Genomic DNA, 21,773 nt, shown 5'->3' on the forward strand with positions numbered 1-21,773 from the left:
TTATGTATTTTAAATATTCTTGCATTCCAATGTGATTATAATGAGCAATATTCCATATTAGTGAAACATGTTGTAGAAAGTGTTACCTTGTGAACGTTAATTTTTGTAACAACAAGGCTGACTATTGTGGCATTTTGAATTACATAATATGGAAGACGGTTTACATAAGCATTTTTAGCTGAACACTTTTTTAAGCAACTGCACTTTTTGAAACCTTGTCCTCCAACAATAGACTGTTTGGCAACCACTTCCTGTTGACCAGTTTCTTCTCTTGCTGCTTTTTCGACATCGATAAAATTTTCCTTGCACAATGCAAATTGGTTCCTAGTGCACAATGACTTCAGTTTACCAGCTTTGGTAACAAGTTGATAAAATTCATCATCCTGAATATTTATCAATACTGATATTATAGATTTTGCTCAGTTTTTGCCCTGTCTACATCCGGTACTTTAATTCTCACATTCCGTCCAACTGAAGGTTTTTGTATGGGGACTTTAACATAAATACCAATAAAACAGAGGACATCAGTAACACATTTATGAATATCCTACGTAGTTTTGGTCTATTATCACTAGTCAACTGTGCAAGAAGGATAACCACACATTCATCATCTACCATTGACCATGTAGCTACAGATGTAAGCAGAGAAAACTGTGATGTACTTGTCAAAAATCTGGGATTGTCTGACCATCTGTGTCAGATTATAAAAGTAAAAGCTTGTGTAAAAAAAGAATCCAAACTGCATGTATATAAAAGAGTTTACTCTCCATCAGCTTTGCAAGAGTTTTCCTTAAAGTTAGCACATGAAAGTTGGGAAGGAGTATACTTAGAAACTAAAGTGAATAGCAAGTTCTTCAATTTTATGTCTGAGTTTAAATTAAAATTTGAAGAAACATTCCCCAAAGCATTAATTCCCATTGGGACACCCACCAACAATAAATGGATTACTAAAGGACTTAGAAAAAGTGCTCAAACTTGTAAATACCTCAACTTCATTAAAAAGGACAATAGTGATCCAGTTTTTTTGCACTACTACAAAAACTACAAAAGGATCTACAGGAAGGTACTCAATACTGTAAAAAAATCAGCCAACAATAGGTTCATAAATTTAGCCAATAATAAAAGTAAAGCTACATGGGCTGTAGTGAACAAGAAACAGGAACTGTGAAACAGAGAGGTACAAACACACAAAACAGGAACAAGGAAAACTTAGAAAGTAACCCGAAAGAATTAGCAAATTATGTGAATACCTACTTTAGCAGCATTGCAATTAACTTGCAGAAAAATTTTCCAATAGGTGTTAATCAACCAATACAGAAGCATATAGCAAACTCAATGGTATTGCTTACAACTACTGAGGAGGAAGTATGCAATGTTGTAAGGCAGTTAAAGAACAAAAACTCAGCAGGTTTAGATGAAATCCCAATGTGTATGCTGAAAAAATGCATAAACATTATCAAAGTTCCACTAACAGAAATCATAAATGAATCCTTCAAAACTAGTTGCTTCCCTGACTATCTGAAACATTCCAAAATTTTACCAGTTCACAAGAAAGATGATGTAGAAAACGTTGAGAACTACAGACCAATAGCTCTATTGTCATGCTTTTCCAAAGTGATAGAAACAATAATGAAAAACAGGCTTTTGAGCTATCTAAGTAAATTCAACCTCTTCTGCAATGACCAATATGATTTCAGGCCTGGTAGAGGTACAGAATCTGCAATAGCACAATTTACAAAAACAGTTTTAGGAGCGCTAGATGAGAACAGCTGTGTAACTGGCCTTTTCTTAGACCTGTCTAAGGAATTTGATACAGTTGGCCACCAGAAGCTGTTGCATAAATCAGAGGCACTAGGAGTAAGGGGAGTGGTTCACAAATGGTTTCGTTCATATGTAGAAAACAGAGTACAGTCAGTAGAGATCACACATGTCTCCAGTGGATCAAAGCACATTCAGAAACATATATCTGATCCACAATATATCAATATTGGGGTTCCTCAAGGAAGTGTACTAGGCCTTGTATTATCGCTGGTGTATATAAATGATTTCCCGCAACATATCAGCCATGGAGAGAAGATATTGTTTGCGGATGACACGAACATAGTAATCACCAGTAAGACACCAGCACAAATGTTGGAAAATTCTATTGAAGTGTTGAGGGATGTTCACAAATGGTCTCAGGAAAACAAAGTAACTCTCATCATAAAGAAAACAAATACAATATGCTTTAGAATGAATAGAAAACAGAGTCCCTTTAATTTAAAACTAGATAACTTCTCCATAGATGATGTACCTACAACAAAATTCTTAGGGTTGCACATAGACAGCCAAATGAAGTGGAATGAACATGCTATGAAACCCTCGAAAAAGGTATCCACAACATGTTATGCACTTAGAGTCCTTGTATCTGCATGCAGTAGTGACAACTGTATACTTTAGTTATGTTCATTCAGTAATCAGTTATGGTATTATTTTCTGGGGAAACAGTGCTCAGAATTTATAAATGGTATTTAAAATGCAAAAGAGAGCAGTAAGAATTATTACAAAAAGCAGTAAGTGGGCCCACTGCAGAGAACTTTTCAAAATGTTAGAAATTCTAACTGTTTGTTGTGAATTTATATTCCAAACCATAGCGTACATCAAGAAAAATATAGAAAATTATAGCACAAATAGCAGTTTTCATAGCTGTAGTACAAGAACAAGTCAATGTCTTCACCTAGACAGGAACAATGAACATAAGACTCAAAATAGCTTCTTGTATGAAGGTGTAAAACTGTATAATAAACTGCTGCAGAAAATAAAAGAAGCAAATAAAATCTTAAATTGTTTTTTGTGGGAACACTGCTTTTAGACTATAAGTGAATTCCTTATTACTAAATGATTGGAAATAGCTTTTGTTTCACAATATTTTGATAAGGAGCAAAACTGACTGTAAATAATTTATATGTTACAATGTCTAACGACGTGTAGCAACAAACTGTATAAATATATGATATGAATATAATAAAGGGAAACATTCCATGTGGGAAAAATGTATCTAAAAACAAAGAATATGTAACTTACCAAATGAAAGTGTTGGTATGTTGACAGAGACACTAACAAATAGAAACACACACACAAAGTTCAAGCTTTCACAACCCATGGTTGCTTCATCAGGAAAGAGGGAAGGAGAGGGAAAGACGAAAGGATGTGGGTTTTAAGGGAGATGGTAAGGAGTCATTCCAATCCCGGGAGCAGAAAGACTTACCTTAGGGGGAAAAAGGGACAGGTATACACTTGCACACACACACATATCCATCTGCACATATACAGACACAAGCAGACATATGTAAAGGCAAAGAGTTTGAGCAGAGATGTCAGTCAAGGCAGAAGTACAGAGGCAAAGATGTTATTGAATGACAGGTGAGGTATGAGCAGTGGCAACTTGAAATTAGTGGAGGTTGAGGCCTGGTGGGTAACCCACATCCTTTCGTCTTTCCCTCAACTTCCCTCTTTCCTGATGAAGCAATGGTGGGTTGTGAAAGCTTGAACTTTGTGTGTGTGTTTGTATTTGTTAGTGTATCTATCAACATACCAATGCTTTCGTTTGGTAAGTTACATCATCTTTGTTTTTAGATGTATAAATATATGAATGTACACAACTGACAACATCCATACATTTTAAAATGTCCATGGATGGATAAATAAACAAATAAATAAATATTACATGAGGCCATTTTCATTTTCTCTGCCTGCAATTGAAGACCTCCTTTGGCAACTTCTCAGATCTGTTTCACTTTATTAACAGTGTTAGAAGTTACCTGCATCTTGTCACAACCATCAGCTGGTGTCGGTGTCTCATTAACTGTCATCAAATCTTGTGTCTCTGGTGCTTCCTCACCCTCTGCAGGCGCGTTTTCAACCTCTGTTCCTTCTGTTCCAGTACTTGATTCACTGACATCAATTCCTTGGTCATCATTTTGAATTTTCTGTGAGTCAGTGGAAGTGGTGGTTAATATTGTTTCCAAGTCTTCTTCAGTGTTTATATTTTTTATTAACTCACGTTGAACAACTGAGGTCATGATGCCCATTTTCATTGGAACCCCAAAAATGGCTTCAAAAGGTGGACATCTGATCCATTCATGATAAGCCTTATTTTCATTGCTTGCACAAACCTCACCGCAGACCATTTTGAAGTTTAATTTGTTTCCATCCAAGTTGATAACATATTTTTGATATCTTGATTTGCAGTTTTGACTGGCCCCTGAGACTGATTGTGCCTCAGCTTCCCATGGACTATCTTCATATAACTCCTCAACCCACATAAACTTTGAATGACGTGGTTACAAAATTCTCTACCATTATTAGAACAATTGATACTAGGGGCACTAAAGGTGGTAAAAATTTCAAAAGATGGTATGCTACTTCATCAGCCATTTTCAACATTAAAGTGCACAGAGGATAACAAATTTTGTCAGATGATCTTGGTACACAAGTATGACTTTGACTTATTGTCTGGTTTTGCCCTCATATTGATTAAGTCAATTTGGCATCATGAATTCATTTCACTGTGTGTGAAAGGTTTCGCTACAACACTCCTTTTCAATGTTTTTTGCTTTTTCTGTCATGGTTCATATAATTTCAAATAAGTAACAACTGATTCAACAGTCACATTTTTGTACTCACTATTTAGTTCGACAATCATCTGTGTTCAGCCACCATGGCCTATAGCAATGTGGGTCTCATGTAATACATTGAACAATTCATAAAAATGAGCATAATAATGAATTTATTCTTTTCCAGCAGACGCCGGTGCTATGAGTTCTCTTCACCTCCGATGTTGAGAATATCATATAACTTCAAACACCTGTAGTGAAAAGATTTTTTATTGGAAACAATTTTTTGCATTTTTCACTTTACTTAACAGAATTTTATACTGCTCAGCAGTTACATAAATATTGTTGTCCTTCTTCTTATTCACTGATTCACTTAAAATTTCATAAAATCTGTTACACATAACATCACTCATTCTGAAGCAAAGTTGCAGAAGACACACCAATAAAACGAGTCGCAAAAATGACCATATGCATGATGCTTGACAGATTGAAACTACGCAGTGGCGAGCAGATAGAGAACTCATAACTGCCTGCAAAGAAACTTATCTGAACAGAAAATTGGCAACAATGAAACTTGTCTGAACCTGCACAATGGAGGTGGGAATCTTTGATACAGCTTTTACCAGTCTGCATTGGTAAATTCTAAGATTCACCAACGTCTCTCCGTAAAAGTTCAAAATCTATGCGTATAATGGAAATTTCAGACTTTACCACACCACAGTGATAAATCTTAGGTTTCACCAGTTAATTCTACGATGTACCAATTATCTTACTTTTACAGTAACATTCATGTTATAACCCCTTTTAACACACTTTCAATTCGATTCAACTGCTATTGCCAGTCATTTGGCATTTCTCACAGAATTACTATGTCATTGGGAAACTGCCTAGTTTTATTTATTATCTTTAAACTTTAATTCTCTTTCCAAATTTCTCATTCATTTCCTTTATTGTTAAGTAACATTAAATAATAAATAAGGCAGCATTAGAACAGGTGAGCCACACCTGCCAGTCAGAAACTGTAATCTCTATGACAAAGGGGACAATGAATACTACACAGCATTGCTGATCCTCCTCATGAGACTGTGGCTCACTGTTTCAGAATGGACCATAGCCTAATCAGTCTGGATGAAGTCAGTGGTCCTTCCTCTGACAGCACTGGTACATTCTGGTCATGTCATCTCATCCTGGTGGTCACTAAGCCATTGAAATGGAGTTATTTCCACTGAGGCATCATGAACATCAGGCATTTCTTTATGTTCCTTGTTTAATAAACACCCATTATAGATCTGCACTGCAACAATATGACAGGGATCCCTGTAAAGTACACAGATAATGTCTCTGTACTTTTGTCTTTTTGATGTAGGACCATCATTCCCGGTTTTGTTTGTAATGTCTGACAAGTGATGTAGCATTTTTATCCAAATTACCTTTTTATTAATTTTTCTGAGAGGCTTAATTTCCATTTAGGTGTAAAAGTCCATACTTGGTTGTAGTGAAACAGGTTGATATTTGCTGTTGTGATGTTCACAGTCCTTCTTTTGGACATTCAAGATTCATGTTCATTCCAGCTGTATTGCTTCTTTATTTCACATGAAGAACTGTTTCATGTCATCAATGTCACCATCCTCAGGCTGAAACAGACACAAAATATCCATTATTTTTTCAGCTTGTTGGCCTTGGATCAGAAAACATGGAACTCATAGTGTCTTGCTTTGCTGTGTAATATACAAATGTCACAAAAAGCAATATTGCATCTTGGTCCTCTGTTTGAGATCAATGTATCTCTGTAAGTGTCTTATCAAAATGTTATATGAGGCCATTCATCTGTGGCTGGTTCACAGCTGTCATCCTATGGATGATGCTGCATCATTAAATTACTTCTGAGGCCAGTCTTGAGTGAAACATTTCTCCTCTATGTTCTTCAGTAATTCAGGATCTTCCCTTTTGCAGCTGCAATATTTTGTAGTTGTGTGATGACTGTATTATTACCAGTGCTACAATGTTCTTCAAATAGATCCTGAAAAAAGCAGTAGAAACATTATGCTTGCATCCAGCTTTGTACACTAGAGTGTCATTGCATTCCTACTTGACAGTTGCTAAGGAATGGAGGCATTGTTGGACAGAAATAGTCACACACAATGATGGATGACATGAAACACAGTGCATAAGTAACAGAGAATAGCAGAGGTGGAGTGGTATATTAATAATGAAAAATGGTACAGATTTCACCACATGGGAAAGCAGACTAACAGATGTAAATAACTTCCATGTTAGACACACGTCAGGGTTCCCACATAAACATCAATATCAGGCTCTTAGATACGAACCCACTCTCATTGGACACAAACAAACATTATGAACGTGTTATTTGTACTATGTTGAGGAGTCCTTTGGGGATATTGTCCCACTGCTATCTCCAAGTGGTTTACAGTTGCTGCATGATTCAGGGAAGGGACGTTCATTCAGAAACACTTTTACCAAGAGCATCCCAGACATCTTTTGTAGGATTTAGGTCTGTGGAATATGCACGCCATTCCATTTGATCAATGTCTTCAATTTTCAGTGTGTTTGACACATCGGAAGACCTATTTGGGTATTTGTTGTCATCGACAAACAGAAAGTCAGGACATACTGCACCACTAAACATACATGATCGAGAATAATCTCCCTGCAATATCATTGTGCTGTAATAGTACCTCACATTGAGATATTCAGTGGTCTTTAGTCATTGTGCATAATACCTGCCCACACCATAGTGCCTAGTCCATACCAATGACATTCATGAAAATTCTGTGATGTGTAACATGTTCCCATATCTTTCCACACTAAGTGGTGGCAAGAATCATTTACCAGAGTGAAGCAGGATTCATTGAAGAATGTCACTCTAGACCACTGTTTCCGTCCTAACCAACATGCCCTCTACACTTTTGGTATTAATGTGGTTGAAGTGGGATGCATTTAACAGGCTTCTGAGTATACAAACCAGCCTGATTTACTCATCCTGAAATGGTTCTGGCAAAGACACATGTATCGGTAGTAGTTGCAAGGTCTGCAGCAATCTATCTAGGAGTAAGATATCTGTTCCTTTTTAACACAAGGGTAGCATATCAATCTTCTTGCAGTACAGTGATCCATCTACAACCACTAGCGTGCTTTTTCATAGCATTTCTACTTTCAGCAACCTTTTTTAATTGCAAGATGACACTTTGACACACCAGCTGCTGTGCCACATTAGTGACACTTTGACCAGCTTTAAACCATGTAAATGCTTATTCACAATTGTAGGCACTCAAATGATGCTTTGCAGACATGTTGCCACACCACACAGCATGTCATACTAATTAGTTCCACAACAACCTATGTCTGACACTATACAGCATGAATTATTTAAGACATATAGAGTGTTTATGTTTGCTATAACTAACACATCCCATCCTCTACATTTCCTTTTACCATCATTGGTCTGGTGTTCCATAGCAATTGTCAGTTGTTCTGTCGCAATTGGCAACTGGCAGTTGTTCCTTAGTAAGAGTCAGCTATTACTTGGTGATTGTCAAGCAGTGCAGATCTGGAACTTACTCACAGCCTAAATAATTTCTAGGCATTCATTCTCAGCCATAAAATAGTTTTTCTAGGCTTCGAGGGTATCCTGGTGGTATAAACAATCATTCAACTTTCTGGATACGCACTGGAATTGCACGAGTACTGCAACTGCCGATCCTCATCTCAACACTCTCATCCAAAAGTGCAAAACTTGATGAAGCTGTCAGTGCCCCCTGAAGCATACAGACCTGTAGGATACAGAATGATCTTTTTACTCCTTGGTCCCAGAAAATTAGGTGCCTTTCCACAGCAGTTCTTACATGGCCATACCTTACAACTGAAATCCTTTGTGGAACATTTGTAGCAGGAATACATGTGTATCTTCAATGTGCCAAGTAGTGGAAAACTTTGTTATGGATTATACTTTTTCTGGGTCTGGAAAGACTTTATTTCTGTTCATCAGGTGACTCACAATTTTTATTTTTTCGATGAGGCAGAGGAATTTTCTCAGACCCAGACAAAGATTGCATTATGGACACACTTCAGTACATTTTTCAAGTGACTTAGATGTTCTTAAAAGGTCTTCAAGAACAGAGCAACATCATTCAGGTAGCATAGACATCCTGCCCATTTAAGAAATCAAAGCAGGCTGTCCATCAAGCATTGAAGTATAACTGAAGCATTATAAAGAAAAAACAGCACAACTTTGAGCTCACAGGCCATCAAATGTAACAAAAACTATATTTTTCTAGTTAGCTCATCAACTTGATCTGCTGGTAGCCAGTATACATATCCATAGTTGGGAAATATTTTGCTTTCGTCACATAGTCCTAGGTGGTCAATGTGTGGTAACGGGTGTATGTCCTTTTTCATGACTGTGTTCAGTTGCTGATAATTGAAACAGAAACACCATGTGCCATCTTTCTTCTTTGTGATGATGACAGGAGAAGACCAAGGACTCTACAGTGACTGAATTATGTTGTCTCACATCACCTTCTCTACTTCCTTCTGACTTATCTGTTGTTCAGTTGGAGACACCCTATATGAGCACTAGTCAATTGCCAGAGTGTTGATATGTTGTTTCACATTGGGCCAACTAGTATGCCTCACCTCCACTCCATATTTGAATGCTTTCAAAATTTGACGCAGAATGGTCAATACCCATCAACAATGAGTCAATCATTGAATGCAGAACACTCTCCTGCATCACTTATGTGGATGATGTATATACAGCAATATCACTTTGCCAGTGGTGAAAGATGTCCTCAATCTCACAAACGTGTGCAGCCACACAAAACTCTTCTTGATAGCAACATGGTAAAGGCTATTACCACACAGTACTCAAGCTTGACTGTAATCTAGCAGCTGTATGCAGACCAGACTGCATGGAGCCCCCTGCAAATACAGCACACTGATACCTTCAGTTTACCACCACATCAGACTGTGATATATTGAGTACACTACATACACTAGATCATAAAGTTCCTGAAACAATTACCCAACTCTAAACTATACAAATTTTACACTGTATCAAATCATAGAAATTGTGTCAAAGACAGCTGACCATTGTTGAATTGATATATCATCTGGAAAAATGTCTGAAGTTCAAATCTTACAGAAGTTCAGATCTTACAGATTGTAAGATCTGTTACTGTAAATAATAAAATCCTGGCAGATGAGAAACTGAATAAAATTTGTCTCTGCCCCACATCAGCATGTGAGATTTGTGTGTAAGTGGATACCCTCATTCACAGATTTATGTGCAGAAATGCTACCACAGTATCAGCTTCACAAACTGGCAATTATAAATCAAACAAATCCAAATTATATCAAAGTGAATGGAGTCATTTATCCTGAGAAGCACTGATACACATACACTGAAAACAATTTGGCAACATGGATTAGAGAACACACATTGACTTACATAATACAGACCATTGTGTTAATTTGATGATTATTACTCCTACAATGAACATGAGCTTCAGAAAATAAGAAATAAGGAAACATATCAAAAAATGTACAGTAACACAGTGCAGATTATGTTGCCAATGCTGTGCTCTGTTATCTGATTGTTTGCAGATCTCTCTTTGAATACTCTCAGGACTGATAATTATACTGCTGCTGAATGACTTCATGTTATAACAAATTCTCTTGGCTTGCTTTCTACAAAATTATGAAAACCCAGGATGGTCTGTTATGATGCCAGACATGGAGCCTGTTCCCTAGTGGCCGATCTTTTCATGTCTCTGCAGTCTTCCATCCTGCAACATCTTTGATTGTCAGTGAGTGACAGGGCCTCAAAGTGACAACAGGTGTTCTAATTGCCAAAATGTTCAGTTAGAATGTGATGCACAGTTGTTTTAGCAATTCTAGTGAGCTCTTCATCTGAGCTGGTAGATGCGTAACAATCATTTTGAAGAATTTTGGTTAACATTTACTTCGACTCAAACTGTTTATGATACTCCTGAATCTTTAAAGCTTTCTCTGCTATCAACAAACCTTGCACACAACTTAAAACTATTTAATGACCCACTGATTCACTACCATAAGCAGTTTGCATAATTTCAGGCGTGTTGAAAATAAAACTTAATGTTTGTATGTTGCTCCCTTCATGATCAAAGTTCAAAACATACTGTTAAAATTTAAAACAGATAGTAGTCAAAATACAATGCTAGTTAATTCACAAACTGGTTCACAGATGGCATTAGTAGTTATGTGGATGTAAAATCAGTTATCTTTCCTGTGGGATGGACCGTGTACTTCCAGCTATTGCGGTTTGACATTAGCAGACATCATAAACCCTCGTATCTCTTGTTCGGCTATGTGTGATACAGATCTCTGATGGTGTTTCAAGACTTCTGTCAAAATGATGTTCATAAGTCTCTAAAATGGATTTCAGCACACTCTTTTCCAAGGCATTGCCTTGATGTGCTGGCAGCAACTGAAGAAGTCCTCTGTTGTGGAAACATTTTTTTTTTTTAAAAAGTGCATGATACACAATGTGATCAAAAGTATCCAGACATCTGGCTGTAAATAACTTACAAGTTCTGGCACTCTCCATTGGTAATTCTGGAATTTAACATGGTGCTGGCCCTCCCTTAGCCTTGATGACAGCTTCCACTCTTGCAGGCATACATTCAGTCAGGTGCTGGAAGGGTTTTTGGGGAATGGCAGCCCATTCTTCATGGAGTGCTGCACTGAGGAGAGATATCAATGTCAGTCGGTGTTGCCTGGCATGAGCGGCATTCCAAAACATCCCAAAGGTGCTCTATAGGATTCAGGTCAGGACTCTGTGCAGGCCAGTCCATTACAGGGATGTTAATGTCGTGCAACCACTCCGCCACAGGCCGTGCATTATGAACAGGTGCTTGATCATGTTGAAAGAAGCAATTGCCGTCCCCGTACTGCTCTTCAAAAGTGCGAAGCAAGAAGTTGCTTAAAACATAAGTGGAGACCTGAGCTGTGATAGTGCCATGCAAAAAAACAAGGGGTGCAAGCCCTCTCCATAAAAATCACAACCACACCATAACACTACCACCTCTGAATTTTACTGTTGGCACTACACATGCTGGAAGATGACATTCACTGGGCATTCGTCATACCCACACCCTGCCATCAGACTGCCACATTGTGTACCATGATTCATCAATCCACATGAAGTTTTTCCACTGTTCAATTGTCCAATGTTTCATCAATTGTTTAGTCTAAGCAGAACCACTTACGCTGCAGAAGTATGGCTTGTTGCAGCATCCTGCTGGACAAGTGTTTCTTCATCTGGATCATAAGGATTGAATACTGGTAGAGAAATTGTTATCTTCATTTTAGCATAACCTTCAGAGTTTACTGTTACTGTGTCTATCTTCAAAAAATAAGATCCGATTATTGCCAAGATGATAATGTGCATCAAATTGTTGCTTTGTCTAAATGGAAAGGAGTTTAAGGGAGACAATGTGGGTTTTCATTAGACCATTTTTGAAAGTTCACCTTGTTCACAAAACCATTAAGGTGAAATTGGGCTTTATCACTTATCTAAAACCTGTGAACTCTCACTAAATTTTCTCTGGAAACATGAAACACTGCTTGGCAAAAGCATATGCAGTTATTGTAATCTTGAAGTTGAAGGATTTTCACAAGCTACATCGTATATTGATGGTAATAGAGACTGTACCCTCTCACACATCACTATAAAAATTCTCTGACTGTAAAAGTTTGTATATCTTATGACTATAAAAGTCATAAATGTCTGCTTGTGTCTGTGTATGTGCGGATGGATATGTGTGTGTGTGTGTGTGTGTGTGTGTGTGTGCGAGTGAACACCTGTCCTTTTTTCCCCCTAATGGAAGTCTTTCTGCTCCCGGGATTGGAATGACTCCTTACCCTCTCCCTTAAAACCCTTATCCTTTCGTCTTTCCCTCTCCTTCCCTCTTTCCTGAAGAAGCAACCGCCGGTTGCGAAAGCTAGAAATTCTGTGTGTGTGTTTGTGTGTTTTATTTATTGTGCCTATCTACCGGCGCTTTCCCTCTTGGTAAGTCTTGGAATCTTTGTTTTTAATATATAAAAGTCATAAGATATACAAAAGAAGCACTTTTTACTTATATTCATTTTCTCTTCTTTTTGTTGTTGGTTCTAATTCTTGTATCTAGGGTTCTAATTCTTGTATCTAGGGGTTCATTCTTGCAACTGAAATTTTTATTTTTGAGATTGTGGGTTCCTGACGACTGAATAACTGATGAAGATTTGCCTATGTATTTCTTTTATTTTATCCCATTCTTATATATCACACTAACTTCACAAGCTCCACTTCCATAAAGCGTTCCATTACATTGTTGTTGACAAGATTAGCAAAATACATGCGTTTCCATTACAGACATACCACTACTTCTAACATTCTAAGGTATTAACAATATGCCAAAGAGTTAAAAAAGCAAAAAAGTTTACAAACTTCTTTGACAAAAGAAGGGTCTTCACTAAAATATATCACTATTTTGTAAATGAATCCAGAAATAAATTTAATAATTAGTATTAGATTGTGCAATTGATAATATGAATTTCAAGTACACCAAAAATTTCATAATTTCAAATTTTTTTAAAAGAATAATAATTTTAACTGAACATACAGAGTAATTTACATTAATTTCTTTTTATACATTTTAGTCTTAAATATAATAAATTTTATACAAAATCATATGAAGCTCATTCAGTTAAACAACTGAGATAATGTTCACCTATACAAGAATCAATAGTATAAATGGCATCAGTTATTTCTATAAAAAAGGTAATGTTAGAGGAGGGTGTCCCATTACAGAATCATTCCCACTGATTGCCTGCTGAGACCAAGTTCTGTGCTATGCCACTTAACTGGTTTTCGCAGACTTCTTAATAAAACTACACAATAATCAATATTCTCTGGGGTTCAGCTTGTTTTTATGTTTTGCATCTTTTTTTAGTGTTACCAGTGACTTCAAAGTTTCTCTTCCAAAGGTTGATAGTACTGGAAGGTGGCATGGGAGTCAGTGGAGGTAAACTCTTAACAGAAAGCACAATGAGCTCCAACAAAACTATCAAAGTTCTTGTAACACATCTTTACAATAAATGCACATTGCACACCTGACAAATGCTCAATAGCTACTAAGACTTCCACTTGTCTATACACTCATGGTCAAATCCCCCACATCCATGACCCAATTCACCACAACGTTCAGCCAGACCTCAAATCTTCCCATTTATCTGCCTCACATGTTCACATTTAGTATTTACAAGAACAGGGTCAACAACAAGAATCAACATTCCAGACTGAGAGTAAGTTTGTTGAGCACACATGATATACACACAATGCTGAACTGATTGCTCCAATAAGAGTGCCGCATTTACACATACATGGAAAGTTCCAGTTAGTTTCATAAATTAAGTCTAATTACTTTCAGGAAATTAAAAGCTAATGATATCTAACCACTGTCCATGTCAGGTGACTTATAGTGCATGGCAAAATTTAATCATTTTGTATGTGTCTGTTAGCTGTGTGAGGAGTTGTGCCCACTGGACAACCATCTGTCTCTTTGTGGATTTCTTTTTATAGATGTCCAGGTTATTCTAATCTTCTTCAGAGAGCCTTCTTGTCTTGAGTCGTTATTTATCATCAACAAAAATGCCAGTGTCCATTCAATAGAAATTTGCCATTGTTGTTACAGGATTTTCCTTGGGACTCAACGTGTCTCTGGGATTCAATTTTGGGCCTATCTTTGGGCAATGAAACTGCACAGCCTTTACAGGACATTGCTCCCTTTCTGAACTCAAGTTTGCTAACAGGCCGAAAAGTGGTGGTGTCAATTCCATCTGCAGCATGTATGAACTGTAGTGTTCCAGAAACTGGTCTGGTTCATTCAGAGAATGGCTCACAGATTTATAGTGGACTGTACATGGGAGAAGAAGTTGTGTATCCAGACTGGACAATGGAGGAGGCCAGACAATGGTTCAGGTGTGTTTGAGTTCCTATTTTTAATGCTTAAATTCAATACACTCCATGACCAAGTGCTGAAACAACAATGTGCTCATTGTTATTTTGAACCTGTTTGTTTGTACTAATGGTTTCCAGCCACTATTTATAGTGACCAAAGTGGATACTGGATGCTTCCGTTCATCTCTAATTTTTTCTCATAATAAGAGCACTTCTGTAATGCCATAACTATGATACTCATCAAATGCACTCTGAGCTGAAGAAGCAGTTACTGTCTTTGTATGTTAATTCTGTTACACTGCCGTACTACTGATGTAGAGGAATGAAGACCTTCCTCAGTTGGGCACTCTGATACTTTTACAAGCATGTTTTTAACTTGAGATAAAAATCTATATCTATATTGTGACTCAAAGAAATACAAGAGATTGAGAACACATGCCAAATATCTCGTTTGGAAGCCAAAAAGTACTTGTGCACTACAGAAATCATTGCCTCAGTGACCAAAACAACATTTCTGAAAATATATTTTGTAATGTAGACCCTAGCAACTTGTGAAGGCACTTGAAGTGGTGGATTTATGACAAAACCGGTTGTCTTCTAGCATGTTACTAATGCAATAAATAAACATACATTAGACACTACATGGTCACTTCTCTGGACAACAAAGAACAGTTACAATGAAAGAACAGCTACAATGGTAGCACAACTACCAAATCACTGCCATCCCCTCAGAATGAAAAATGTGCCATTAACAACCAAAGCCCTTAAAGGACAATACTCCTATCTTCTTATATGGCAAGTCAATAAAAATAAAAAAAAAAAAAAACACCATACAAGTAACAACGAAATGGATACTGTACTCTGCTCAAAGGAAACATCAAGCTCTTCCAACAAACATACTGTAGTAGTATTATCACTGCAAAGAAAAAGAAAGAGATAGACTCAAAAATACTTTACCAGCAAAATGGACCTCATTCTACCTGCAATGTAAATGGTTTGAGACTATACTTAGAGAAACTCAACTTCCTAGTGTAAAGTATGCCATTGTGTTCATGTCTACAGGAAACACATTTTAAACCATGTGCCACTTTTATGCCTCCACAGGCAGGTTGATTGTAGTGGAGAGAGGGCTACATTTATTTACACTCCAGTGGCCACTTTCCGATCTGCGTAAATGTTTAATGCAGAACAACACTCAAAAGAAATTCACCAAACTCAGTGGTGTTACTATGCAGAGGCAAGCAGAGGCTTCCCTCAGAGCCACTAAGAATGAAGAACACTTGGAACCTGAAAGACAGGAAAGGAAACAAAGAACAAGAATTGCTCAAATGGAAATACAATTGATAATTTAGTCAACTTTGTCTACCAGATGATGATGTATTTAGTGCAGACTGACACACAGAGTTAAATTTTATAGAAATATTATGTGTAATTAAATTTGAAATTGCTTAAATTTATTAATAGGTTCACTGAAGATACTCTTTACACATAATTAGTAGTGACCAAAAACTAGTGCATGTATTGAAATGGATGTATGAATATGTGTCTGTGTATGTATGTCCAGCATCTCCTCCAGACCGGTGAAGGGGGGGGGGGGGGGGCAGAACCTCCTACCTCCCATAGGAGCAGAAGTATGTGTGAAAAGAGTTTTTTAAAGTTTTTCAACCCATGGCATCTATGCTGCAAGTGTTTTGTGCAGGCAATATTGGCATGAATTGCAGGATGTACACATATGGATGGGCATGGCAGGGAGAGGCACAAGAAGGAGATGGATAGTGAGAGGGAGAGGACCAAGAAAGGGGGCGGGGGGAAGATGTGCAGAGAGAGGGGGATGAGAAGATGTACAGGGAGGGAGAGAGAGAGAGAGAGAGAGAGAGAGAGAGAGAGAGAAGAAGAGATGGTCAGAATATCAGAGAGGGGGAAGTGGAGAAGATAGAGAGAGAGAGAGAGAGAGGGGGGGGGGGGGGGAAGAATTTGGATGCAGAAAGCAGGATGAGGAGATGGACAATGAGAGGTGGAGGATGAGATGGACAGAGAAAGGGGGAGAAGAAGGAGATGGATAGACAGAGGGAGGGGAGGAGGAGATGCACAGAGACAGGAGGAGGGGGACTGACCTGACACAGACGGGGGGAAGAGATGGTGTACAGAGGGATGGGGGAAGAGGATATGGGCAGAGAGACAGGGAGAAGGCGACAGATAGAAGAAGGAGGAGGAGGAGGAGGAGATGTGCAGAGAGAAGGAGAGGACGGTGAGGTGCAGGAGGCTCATGGAAAATGGGGAGGGACAGTGGGCAGGTGGAAAACGAAGAGGGGAGGAGGATATGGATTTTCAGCAGGGCAGGACGACATAGAAACTGAGAGAGGAGATGAGGATATGGATGGAGAAAGAGCGAGAAGTAGATGTACAGAGAGGGGGAAGCAGATGAGATACATAGAGAGATTGGAGGAGAAGATGGAAAGAGATAGGGAGCAGAACAGATGAACAGAGAGATGGTGAAGAAGGCACTGAAAAGAGAGGGGGGAGGAGGAGATGGAAAGAGAGGGAGGAGGAGGACATGGACAAGGAGAAAGGTGGAAGAGGCGATGGACATAGAGAGAGGGAGAGGAGAAGATAGAGAGACAGGGAGAGTGAGGAGTAAACAATGGACAGTATCACGGTATAAGTGTATACTTCGTATTTTTATAATAATATATTTTATGATTTTGGTTAGGGTGGCTTTAAATATTGTGGGCTAGCATGAGACTTTTAATTAATTTATACCGCGATAACACTCGTATGGATATCAGCTGCCTCGAAGTATGCACGATATAATATTTTTTAAACACAGCGCATGACTCACCGTCTTCTAATAAATAGTTTGCGTGAGCGCTGCTATTTAGAAAAGAAAATATGCATATTCCTACACAAACTGTAATTATTAATATGGGTCTCAGGGGCTACTGGTTATTTATGTTCCAAATTACACAAAGATTAACTGAGATATTGTGGAATGTAATGATTTCTTAATATTTCTTTTTCATTATTTGCAAGGCAAAACTTGAGAGAATCTCGTCTGCCACTAGGCGGCCAAAATGAAACGTACTGAACTCACTCAGTATTCTAAATATTAATAAACCAAATCTATTTTGACTCTTTTTAACTTTGAAATTAATGAAAGATCAAAATTGAGAAGTCTCTCACATTTACATTTAATATTATGACATGATATTTTAATTAAATAATACAGTCAGCGTAATGGCCAACGAAATCCTGCTAGGGGAGATGAACTCCCGGCACTACGAAGTTCTGTAAAAGTTTTGTTAGTTATAATTAATGGTTGCAATCATGAGAGGTGACAACTAAGTCACTAATACACACTTTATAATGACAATTTCTATTATATTTTTCAAAATACCGATGAAACTTACATTAATTATCAGACAGCACTACAATGGCGGCCTACCGCTAGACGAAACAAAACAGGAGAGCTAGTTCAATCAAAGCATTGTCTCTGATCTTCATGGCCTATGTTACACAGAGATTATACCAAAAAAACTGTGTTTTGTTAATTACATCGATATTTGTGTTTTTATAATGATAACTTACATTCTTCACTATTTGTTATACATCGCGCACACGTACACAGTCTTGAAGCAATTTATAATTCACACGTCTCATAACAAAAACTTCCTTTCCCTTTCTCCAAATGTCCATGTATGTGATGTACCATCACAACAGACAGAGATAGGAGGAAGCGATGGCCAGAAGGAGGAGGAAGTGGACAGACGTGGAGGGGGCAACAGGAGATGGTCAGAGAGGGCAGGAGAAGATGGCCAGAGAGTAAGAGGAGGAGAAGGTAGAGGGATGTAGTGGGTAGGAGGAGATGGGCAGAGAGAGGGGGGAGGAATTTGGCAAATATAGCGTAGAGGAGGAAATTGAAAGGGAGAGGGGGTAGGGGAGTTGGACTTAGAGAGTAGGGAGGTGGAGACTGGTAGACAAAATGTGTAATAGGAGATAGAAAGGGAAAGAAGATGAGGAGGGGGTACTCAGAGAGAAGATGAGAAGGAAATGGTCAGAGAGAGAGAGAGAGAGGGGGGGGGGGGGAGGAGGGGTTGGACATAGAGAGGGGAAGGAGAGGAGTTGGACAGAATGAAGTGGAAGGGGAAATAGACAGACAGGAAGGAGGAGGATGAGGAGGAGGAGATGATGGACAGATAGTGAGGTGGTAAGAAAAGATGGATAGAGAGATGGTAGAAAGAGAAAATGGACAGAGAAGGGTGAGGATGAGATCGTCATAGAGAGGGGGAGGAAGAGATGGACAGAGGTAGGGGATGTTAACACAGAATGATCGGAAGGAAGGCACAGACAGAGAAATGGTGAAGGGGGAAATGGACAAAGAAAGGGGGAGGATAGACAGACATGTGGTACATATATTATATGCACCAAAGATACATGTAACATGGTAACAATACACCCAATATTCAAAACAGCATAAGGGAAGTCCTCACAGTAGACAAGGCCTTAGACAGCTTTCAGATGGGAAGTGCTATTGGCTACGAAATCAAAATGGTGTCCATCAGTCAAGTACCAGCAAAGCAGAGGTGTTCACAAATTCACCTCATCTCATGTCATGTAGGGACCTGAAATTGTATATCTATTTCTAAAAAATTTGCATCAATTTTTTTTTTCAAAAACCGCATCTATTTTTGTCAAAATTCACATTTATTTTTTGTTTTTTGATTAGATGGTCAAATTTAAAAGGTTGTCATGCTACATGAGTGGAGACAAATAAATTATCTGTCAAAAAAAGTGCTGATTGGGAACTTTTAGACTGGAATCTTTTGTTTTGCAAAAACTTCAACACCTTTTTCATCCAAACTGCCCTCCCTTTCCTTTCTTCTGTTATTATGCTTTCAAAAAACGATTGTTGTCTTGAAAAGCAGTAGCATTTTCCTGCTGGTGAACTGAATGTGTCTCCTACTTAAGATGTTTCTAGACACTATTTGTCTTTTCCCACCCAATTCCATGATTACAAAATAAGCAGAATATTAATTTTGATCTTTTGTGGGCATTCATAGATGTGAAAACTATGCTTTTGTTTGACAACTTTACAGATAGAACTGGCAAGGCACTTTGCATAGCAACAGAACCAAAGTAACTATTTTAATGTTAAGGGAAGAATTTTGGGACAGTCAAAAAACATGATAGATTTTATTTTCCAATCACTATAGTACAGAGTGTGGGCACTAAGCTGTAGTGGCAGATGCTCATGAGCATATATAAACTATAATTTTGACCACTAGAGGTGCAAGGATTAGAGTGGAGAAACAAGCCCTGACATTATCAGAGGAATTACCAATCTCTTCTGGTGTTGTAAGGGTCATAATCAAAATTTGTGATGGTTCAGGATTAGTCATTTCACTCATTTCAAAATGAGAAGAGAAAACAATGAGCAATGCACAACACAAAGGCCTCAGGAATGGCTACCGCATAATTGCTTGTTGGGTCAGCAGAGAATTGTTTAAAGTGCACCGTAGATGTTTAATAATAATGAAACATTTTTCCTGAAGTGCAATAATACTGAATGTGTAGAGGTGAGACTGAGAAGTTGCACAATAATGCTGAGAACATCAGAAACTTTTGAAATAATTTCCGCTGCATGGAAATATTGTGCCATCTGTGGGTAGTATTGACAATATCCTAGTGTCTTCCAAGCAACAGGCTCTGGGATTATCTGTATTCACAGCTTGACATTGTCATCATCATTGAGCATGGGAAATTGAAAATGACCCCAAAATGAGGAGAGAGAGCAATTTTATTACAGTCCATAGAGCTCTACAAATCTGTGACTGCACTGACTCCATAATATTGTATCTTATAATTGCACAGTTTTCTTGTGCAGTCTAGGAGAACAACAGTAAAATTGCACAATATGATTATACAATATTTTTGCCTGTCTGGGGGTTGCTTAATGACGTAGTTCAGGACCGCCCTCTATCAGATTTGATGCAACCACAGTGCAAAACATCCAGTACCAAATTTGTCATGTGAAAAGTGTCTGCATTATGCCAACATTTAAACTTTATCTATCAAACAAATGTATTTGTTTCTTTGTTATATATAAGGGTTATTTGGAAAGTAAAGAACAGTCAGTCGCAAAATGGAAAATACAGTGGAAATCAGATGAAGATTTGCACTGTGTCTAGTACACCTGTCGATCGCATCATATTGCTCTTTTCAGTTCTCAGCTCACAGTGAGAACATAAAGATGGATAGAAATTAGTGTCTCTTGCCAAGTATGAGTGCCTGGCGAAAGATTTCGCTTGAAGCTATGCAATCCACTTAACATAATTATCATGCATTTCGTTCTGCATGACAATTCTCGGCCACACTCTGCAGGGACAATGAAGATTCTCCTGCAGCATTTTCAATGGGAAGTGTTTCATCATCCTCAATACAGCCCATAATTAACTACCCCTGAGGTTCATCTCTGCTCAAATGAAATATTGGCTATGTAGACAATATTTTAACACAGACAACGAGCTGCAGTCCAGAGTAGAAAAATGTCGAAAAGCACTGGCGGCTGTTTTCTATAATGAGGAAATTGAAAATTTGGTACAATGCTATGACAGATGTCTAAGACTGAGCAATGACTGTATAGAGAAGTAGCTGGAAGGTGTAGCTAACCATTGCAAATAAAACAGTTTTACACTACTGGCCATTAAAATTGCTACATCAAGAAGAAATGCAGATGATAAATGGGTATTCTCTGTACAACTTCTGGTTTAGTCAGTCTATCCAGGTCCCATCTCCTTAAATTCCCACCTTTTTGCAGTTTCTTCAGTTATAATGTTCAGTTCATAACCAATAGATTGTGGTCAGAGTCCACATCTGCCCCTGGAAATGTCTTACAATGTAAAACCTGGTTCCTAAATCTCTGTCTTACCATTTTATAATCTATCTGATACCTTCTAGTATCTCCAGGATTCTTCGATGTATACAACCAGAGGTTGTACAGAGTTTCAGGGAGAGCATAAGGGAACAATTGACAGGAATGGGGGAAAGAAATACCGTAGAAGAAGAATGGGTAGCTTTGAGGAATGAAATAGTGAAGGCAGCAGAGGATCAAGTAGGTAAAAAATCGAGGGCTAGTAGAAATCCTTGGGTAACAGAAGTAATATTGAATTTAATTGACGAAA

At 38.1% G+C, this 21,773-nt stretch overlaps 1 protein-coding gene across 1 annotated transcript in view; it reads left to right on the forward strand.

Annotated features, from left to right (window-relative positions):
• The window catches only part of LOC126281419 (uncharacterized), a 212,231-nt gene that overhangs the window by 105,208 nt on the left and 85,250 nt on the right, over window positions 1-21,773 (forward strand). The window contains exon 9 of the mRNA XM_049980362.1: window positions 14,330-14,616. Within this exon, the coding sequence (XP_049836319.1) occupies window positions 14,330-14,616 (287 nt within the window). The remainder of the gene's footprint in view (window positions 1-14,329; window positions 14,617-21,773) is intronic.

Source organism: Schistocerca gregaria, chromosome 7 (assembly GCF_023897955.1).
Source record: "Schistocerca gregaria isolate iqSchGreg1 chromosome 7, iqSchGreg1.2, whole genome shotgun sequence".
Lineage (NCBI taxonomy): Eukaryota > Metazoa > Arthropoda > Insecta > Orthoptera > Acrididae > Schistocerca > Schistocerca gregaria.